At 39.6% G+C, this 8,053-nt stretch overlaps 1 protein-coding gene across 1 annotated transcript; it reads left to right on the forward strand.

The window, feature by feature from the left end:
• Positions 1-1,039: 1,039 nt before the first annotated feature.
• LOC306960542 (GRB2-related adapter protein-like) lies at positions 1,040-7,518 on the forward strand. The gene is made up of 5 exons (XM_079552975.1): positions 1,040-1,209; positions 1,416-1,510; positions 2,763-2,882; positions 6,016-6,355; positions 7,004-7,518. The coding sequence occupies exons 1-5, from the start codon at positions 1,132-1,134 to the stop codon at positions 7,181-7,183; spliced, it is 813 nt and encodes a 270-aa protein (XP_079409101.1). The 5' UTR covers positions 1,040-1,131; the 3' UTR covers positions 7,184-7,518.
• Positions 7,519-8,053: the final 535 nt, after the last annotated feature.

Raw genomic sequence — 8,053 nt, forward strand, 5'->3', positions numbered from 1 at the left:
TTTTTAAATGGACAAATAACAACATGGACAATAATAAATAAAACCTTTTATTGAATCACTTTTGCGATTGGTGTAGAAATGCATGGATGTAAAGATGCATTTGGTTCCTGGAACAAAGTGGGTCTGAGTTGGAACAAAAGATAATGATCTTGTAATGACTGAGGCCAACTCCAAATAAAAAGTAGAGTTTAATAAGTACATAAAATATCATGTGTCTGACACCCAGCCTTTTCACAGCGTGTTTGATGTAAAACAGCATCCATCTGGAATATTTGAGGCGGCTAAAGGACTTTTCTGAAACACATGGTCCAGGGCAACATTTATGTCAAGAGGAAACATGTTGCCCAGGGAATTCAGTTCATGCCGCGCCCAAATGGATGCAGCTGCTGTGCCCATGGGCAAGACACTGCTCTTCAAAAACAAATCACCATCAACTACTTCACTGTACATCTGACTTAATCTGCAGCCTTTATTGAATTAAATTGTATACGAACATTCAATTTATGTGTTTTAATAAGTATAGAGCCGAGTATGTTTTATGAACTTATACAGCACTTTCACCAAGCTAATTCTTAATGTCAGTCCGAGTGACAAAACACACTCTGATGACACAGTACTACACAACAAGTTTTTAGTTCAACTTTGAAAACGGCCCAGTTTGACTCTCCAGCCACATCCGTTATTACAATTACTCCCAAAGTGTATTTCCCCCCTCGAGACTTATAACTGCACCCACAAGTCAAGCATTTCCTATTTCATGAACCCTCTTTATTCTCCATTTGAATCTTCTTTTTCTCCACAGCCCTAGATCTCCAGAACCTGTCCTCATTCCACTTATTTTTCTCTTCTATTTCCCGCTGTGTCCTGTTTCAGATTTCCCTGGCGGTTCTTCATTTAATCCTGCTGCGTTTGGCGCTGTTATCCAAAGATGGCCATCCACGTGTCCCTCCTCACATGGAAGCGCCCGGGGGGGGGCACACACAACACACACACACACACTTCTCATTAACTAACGAGCAAAATGTCAATGACCAGAGCCCCCTCCCTCTCCCCCACGTGCTTCACACCCCATAGTTAGTTATCTCATCTCCCCACACGCCGCCCGTCTCATCAAAACTACATTCTGTCGACATGGAGGCAGTAGCTCTGTTCTCCTACACGGCGGCGCAGGAAGACGAGGTCAGCTTCCACAAGGGGGACATCATCAAGGTAAGCAGTTTAAATACGGGGATTAAATGTTTGACCTATTCATCGTGATTGTTGGGTTTCAGACTGAACTAGTAGCACATTGTTTAGGTATATTTAGTGTAATGTCCTCTGAAACCAACAAAAAGGGTTTAACCAAGTAGAACACCTGCTCACCCTGTAGTTTCAACCCCTGTGAACATGGTTTTAACATCTCCTGTCTGTCCTAGGTGACGGATATGGAGGATGAGTCCTGGTTCGCGGCAGAGGTCCAGGGGAAGAGAGGATACGTGCCAGAGAACTACATCTCACTACTCCCACATCGGTAAGAAAGAAAGAAAGAAATCATGATTGATATTCATGCTGTTCTATTCCAAAAGACTGTACAGGGATTGCATCACTGCGCTGAAGCTTACGAAGGTGTTTAGATTTGATTCTAAACATTACCAACATGTAAACATTTGGGATTATTTTATCTGTAAGTTTGAAGAACAAATTCAGTTTTACAAGTGCAACTTTGTCTTTAACTTCTCAAATCAGCAATGTATGAATCAGGTAAATGAGCAATGGATTATGATGGACTTTGAGTTTTATGCAACAACAAAAAAAAGATTCTAAACTCCAAGTTCTATATCGTGAACGTCTAGGAGAACACTGTGATTATTATAGATGATTTTTATACAGAGGCGGCGAGTGCTGAGTTAATTTGACTTCTTGGTGCAGTGTTATCGCTCCATTCGTCTATTGGTTTGATGTATCAGTGGTCTCTCACTGTAGTCAAACATTTGGTGACCTATAAATCTAACATTTTGCATTGTCTTTGCATTTGTATCATTTTTTTTAATTTTTGAACTGGAGTATATTTTATAAAACTAAGTAAAAATTCCACGAGTGATCCATTGTTTGGTGGACTCCACGCCACTGTGGGTCAAACACATCATTACATAATTGATGAAGCAATAGATCTGATGACTGCGCCGATTTCACACTCACTTTGGAGCAGCAATAACACGGCTGCTCGGTTTCACAGAAATCCATTGTCATGACCGTATCCAGGTTGCATTGTCAATGTGAAAGCTACTTCAAAATAATATATTACTCAAGTTGAAGCACTTTTTAAAAATACTAATAATTCAGTGGAAATAGCATCTTCTTAAAGGGACAATAAGGAGTTTACCACCACAACTGCCTCTAAAATCCTGCACTGTCACTCAGAAAGGTGTTACTTCGGGTCCGAATTGCCGTCATGCACGAGCTTGATATTGAAGGTGCAGTTGTAATTATACTCAGTAGTGAGTATAAAATAGCCAACTTGCATCTAGCCCCTTTAAGTTTTCAAATTTTGTAATTGACAGATCAGTGTAAAAAAAAAAAAAAAAATTGGTTTATTTTGGTAATGAATAAATGAACAAATCTCTAAAAGTAGCCTTACTAATATTTTGTCCTTATAGTTTGATTTTCTCTTCCTTGAAAAGAAACAAAAACCGTTGGTGTAAGCGGGTCACTTTTAGCCTCTGATGTCAAGTCCATCATGTGGAGTAACAGTCGACTCTTATGTGTTGGTGTTTGCTCCAAAGCTGGTTCGCAGGCAGCATCACGCGCGTGGAAGCAGAACAGCGCCTCCGGTGGCAGGATACGGGAGTGTTCCTGGTTCGAGAGAGCGAGTCGGCCCCCGGGGAGTTCTCACTGTCAGTCAGGTGTGTCCACTCACCTCACAGCTCTTTGACCAAGCAAACACCCTCTCCTATTAGCAGCATATATTAGCAGCATATATTAGCAGCATATAATACACGGGGCTTCTGCAGTGCAAGACTTTAAATGTCATTATGAAACAGGAGAATCAATTACATCTATGTTTCTTTGAAAATAATGTCATTGTGCATTAAAGTGACATGTTTTGCTAAAATTGTGCATCAAAGTTCTGTCAGCTTTACAATTTTCTGTTCATAAAGTTGCCTGTCGTGTCCAATTTACCTTTTAGATATCTAAATGTTGCCTCATCCAAATCTTCAGAAACAATAAGCACATAGATTTGTTTCATTTGTGGCATTAAAAATAACATTACAACTTAGAATTGACTTGCTGCTTCCTGCATAACCCTGATGAATAACACCATTTATTGACACCTGTGTGAGAGTGGGAGCTTATTCATATTTTTTTCCACCAAACAGAAATTAACATGTCTGTTGTTCAAAAGGAGAAAATCTTTAAAAAAAAAAAGAAGTCAGTCCACTTTTTTTGTTGTTAAGTTATTTACTTGTAACGTAATGTCATGCATCATTTTTAAATGTGTCCAGATTGTCTTAAAAAAAGACAAGACAAAAATAGGCAAAACAAACGGCAGAAGTATCTCAAATCAAAGAGTGAATACCATTTAAAGGCACACTGCGTAATATTGAAGGCAACGAAAAAAAGTTAGTCAGGTCTTAGAAGGGGTGAGATGTTTGTTCGCTAATATTTTTTTTAGGCATTTTTCAACTATAAAAGATAGCTCTAATAAAATAAATTCCTGTCATCTTTTCTCTTTATTGGATGAAATGTTTCGTGGTGTGGCTTTAATGTCAAAGCCAAGGACTCAACACAAACTTGAAAAGGTTTTACCTACATCAACATCAATCATAAAGAAAGAAAGAAAGAAAGAAAGAAAGAAAGAAAGAAAGAAAGAAAGAAAGAAAGAAAGAAAGAAAGAAAGAAAGAAAGAAAGAAAGTGTATACAAAGTGCACACAAAGCATGACCTGCCTACTCTAATAATTGACACTTTCTAATATCTATCCTTCTCTTACACAATCGATCCTCATCACCTCTATCTGCCTCCAAGTATGTCAATGTCAGCGCACAATGAGGCGGCTCCACTATTTTAATACGTTTCATAAGAGGCCGTTGTAGTGAAATCCCGCGGCGCGTGTTGGAAAAGGCTGTAATTTGGGTCGCACTATTCTGATGTGCCATATTAATCACCAAGGCCAAATGTGATGCGTTCAACAAGCCCAGGACATTACGCAACATGCTTATTAATTCAACTTATGCGCGTTATGTAAGCGCACCTAGACCTACCCCATATGGCTCGCAATAATGAAATAGGATTCATTATTGGCATCATGTTGAAGTGCAGGCTAACAATAGGGAAGAGGCAGCATGTGGAGCTGACACAAACTCATGCTAATTATGAACTTTATAATAATAATAATGGCTTTAATTTGAGCACTTTACGAGATTGACAAGCTTCTTAAAGTAACTAACAACGCAAAAAGTGTCTTTGTTCATTTCTTTTTTTGCCTCCAAACACTATGTGGCGCCAGAGTACCATTGTCAACAGCCACAGGTGCTACACACAGGCACAGTTTCTTTACCGTGTCATATGTCGACCTTTTATGGTAAAGAGTGGAAAATAAAGACAAATGTGTTGGAATTTTGGACTTTAGTTTTGTGGACTTCTTTTGGAGACACATGCTTGGCGTTAGCTTGAGTCTGCTGTCAGGTGTGCCATTAAGTAAAAGTATACGCGTTTAGGAGTTGGAACGCACTGTGATACTTCTGTGCAACTTTTAATAATTTTTTACTTTGGTAAATGGTCACAATTTATATAGCGCTTATTTCAAAGCACTTTACAGCAAGGAACCACTCACCCATTTAAAGTGGGTTAAGTGTCTTGCCCAAGGACACAACGACAGTGTGCACCAGCAGGAGGTGGGGTTTAACCCCGGGCTTTCAGATCATGAGACGACCCGCTCTACCATCTGCATCACTGTCATATTTACACTTTATATTCATTTCAAAAGGAAATGGGCTCCTTCATGGGCCCCCCTGTTCTTGGGACAACTTTCCATTTGCCCCGCCCTTGTTGACGGCCCTGGTAGATAAACACATAAATCATTCTATACCAAAGACAAAAACATTCATTTTGTAATTCAACCACAATCCTAGTCGTAATTAATTTGGTTTTAAAGTTGTCACTGTCCTCTACAAATGAATGACTACATGAGTATTCTAGAGCAGGCTTTAACGCGTCTATGACAGGTTTTCATGTTTTACTATTATTATTATTTTGTCTGATAATAATGCCTGCAGCGAGTATTAATAATACATTAGTTTGAACGCTAGTGAAGTGCCAGTTTCATGACAAAAAGTTGAAAGAAGTGGATTTTATTTAAACATTAATGACATAAGATAAGGGGGAGTTCCATAGATGTTGTCGATGACCCATTGCTATCTCCAGGGACCAGTAAATGCCTAACCAGAAATATAAATATAAACGTGGCCTGCGCCTATTATGCAATGGCTCGAGCTGGGGACCGCCAACTTTCTGGCTTGGAGACATCTGCCCTACGTGACCTCAGCGAGAAGGATTCAGACAATGCTTTTTGGTCTTTAAAAATTTGAAAAATGTCCAGGTGTTGCAACCTGGGAAAGTTGCTCAAATATTTGTTAACAATGCAAGTGGATGAGCAAATACACTGAGCAGAATTCTAGGTCGTGTTAATTTTTTTTGGACAAATAAGTACATAAAAACTACTTTCCTGATAAATATAAAAGTGGGTTAACTGTCTCACCCTAAGCCTTTCTCTCAATTGACTTTGGAGCTATTGTATTTTGCATGTGCTGTCTTAATGCAAACCACTTACTAACCTACTTGCAGAGATTATCAATAGATTATAGAGTAGGCCCATGTCTTGGTCTACGTCTCTCCTTGAACCAAACTGCAACTCCAGTATGTGCCCATTTCTAGTTCTAAGTCTGGACAACAGAATGTTCTGATGTCCCTTGAACCCAAACAAATGTGAAAATCTATTAATTAATCTAAATATTAAATATGTTGCATGTTTCCACAGCTATGGCGACAGAGTGGAGCACTTTCGGGTTCTCGAGGGAGGTGGGCAGTACTGCATTTGGGAGGAGACTTTCAGCTCTCTGAACCGCCTGTTGGACTTCTACAGAGCGCACAGCATCTCCATGGAGAAGCCCATCCTCCTCAAAGACCCCCCAGCTCACATAGTGCCCCACGGTGGGCAGAACTCCCACCCCCACCACCACAGCGGCTCCGTCCACACCAACCCCCCCAACCCGTACCGGAGCGGCTCCCAGGAGTCGCTGTGTCCTGCTCGGCCCTCCTCCCGACTGTCCCACACGGATAGGGGGTCCTCGCCGCAGCCTCTTAAGTCTATTCTAGAGGTAGGAGCTCCGGACTAGACTCCCTATGTACCAAACCAAGCTCTACCCATGACCATGAAATACATTTGTCAGATTTTTTCAATTATCTTGAATTTAAAATACACTAGATAAGTTGTATTTTAAAGTGCAAAATGTGGTGAGAGAGAGAGACAAATTGAACTGGACTGCTCGTCTCATTGGTAAAAGTGATGGCACCAGGGGATTCTGATTAGTTGCTGAGATCAACACAGGGAGGGACTTCAGAAAAAAATATCATTATTTATTATTAATTACGTATTGTCAAATTGCAGGCCCAGTTGACAATATATGCAATATATTACATTTTTAAAACTCAGTCAGACCGATAGGCGTTATTATGGTAAAATAATATCTAATCTGTGATTCCATAATAATCCCAATTGGAAAAAAAATAGATAAAGATATTTGTCGAAAATATTTCAGCCCCTATTTAATCATGTTTGTACTGTGACAATAAGTTCTCAAACATTTTACCTGGTTAAAATATAAAGGTAAATAAAAATAAAATAAAACTATAATTATGACTTTTTTTCAAATGTCTTCTTATGTTTATGTTTTCCTGTATGAATGAGAAGTTCTTTCGTATGCCCGTGTTGCAGTAGTTTGTATCATCTTGCTTTGTGTCCACAGAAAGCGCGCGTGGCCCAGGCCCTGTGTGACTACAGCCCCACTCACAGCGCCTGCCTCCACTTCCAGAGAGGAGACGTCATCCAGCTGCTGGACTGCTCCAGTCACCTGACCTGGAGGGGGCGCTGCAGAGGCCGAGTGGGCATCTTTCCACCACAATATGTCCAGCCACTGTACAACTGACTCGCATATCATATTTGGCAGTCATTGAAAATGTATTTATAGCTTCATAGCACGTTATTCCCAGAATGTAGAATCTCCTTGATTATTTATGTCCGTGCCACCGGTGCTTTGAACAAACGGCGGTGCTGATTCAAACAAATCTGCACAAAATAGATTCCTGTGTGTTTGTGAACTAACAAATACCGCGGGAATTTAGCTTGCAGGCAAGATTAGCAGATTGTAACAGGGACCACATCATGATTCGATGTTGATCGCCAGTCCTATTTTATTTTTGTATTCATTAGGTTTATTTGATAGAGACAAACTGTGACAGAAATCTGATGTATGCATCTTAGTGCTTAAGACCTTGTTGCAGATGAAAGGACAGTGACGTTTACAAAATGAAAACTGTGCATAATCCAATAACAAACAAAGGGAGAAAAATCTAAACTTTGAACCCATTGTAAACGTGTCCAATAAACATCCGAATTCAAAATGCTGATTCAATATGTTTGCACATTACTTTATTAATCAAGGCAAGAAAGCATTGTTTTCCACAGATGTCACAAACATATATAATTTACTATAAATAATGGCATTTTTTGTCTTCAATTAATAAACACAAAATAATGGTGACCCTTACAGCACTGTAACGGGAAGGAAATGGGGTTGTACCTTGTGTAATAAGTTCATAATAACTCATGGAAACAGTGCATACCCTTGTCATTATGTCTTACGTCATTGTCAAATGATTAAACACAATGACCATGTTACTACTTAACTTACGACAATGCTGTAAAGTGAAGTGTGACCAATGAATCTTCCAAGTCCCAGTACAAGGCACTACATGTAAAAATCACTAACAACAACATTTAAAAGGAATGTCTTGTC

Source organism: Gobius niger (assembly GCF_951799975.1).
Source record: "Gobius niger genome assembly, chromosome: 3".
In the NCBI taxonomy this organism is placed as follows: Eukaryota; Metazoa; Chordata; class Actinopteri; order Gobiiformes; family Gobiidae; genus Gobius; species Gobius niger.

Bases quoted from the DNA above. Each gene is read 5' to 3' on its own strand.
- LOC306960542 (XM_079552975.1), top strand. From the start codon at position 1,132: ATGGAGGCAGTAGCTCTGTTCTCCTACACGGCGGCGCAGGAAGACGAG. The intron at 1,210-1,415 runs GTAAGCAGTTTA...TGTCTGTCCTAG, and splicing joins ACAAGGGGGACATCATCAAG to GTGACGGATATGGAGGATGA. The intron at 1,511-2,762 runs GTAAGAAAGAAA...TTTGCTCCAAAG, and splicing joins ATCTCACTACTCCCACATCG to CTGGTTCGCAGGCAGCATCA.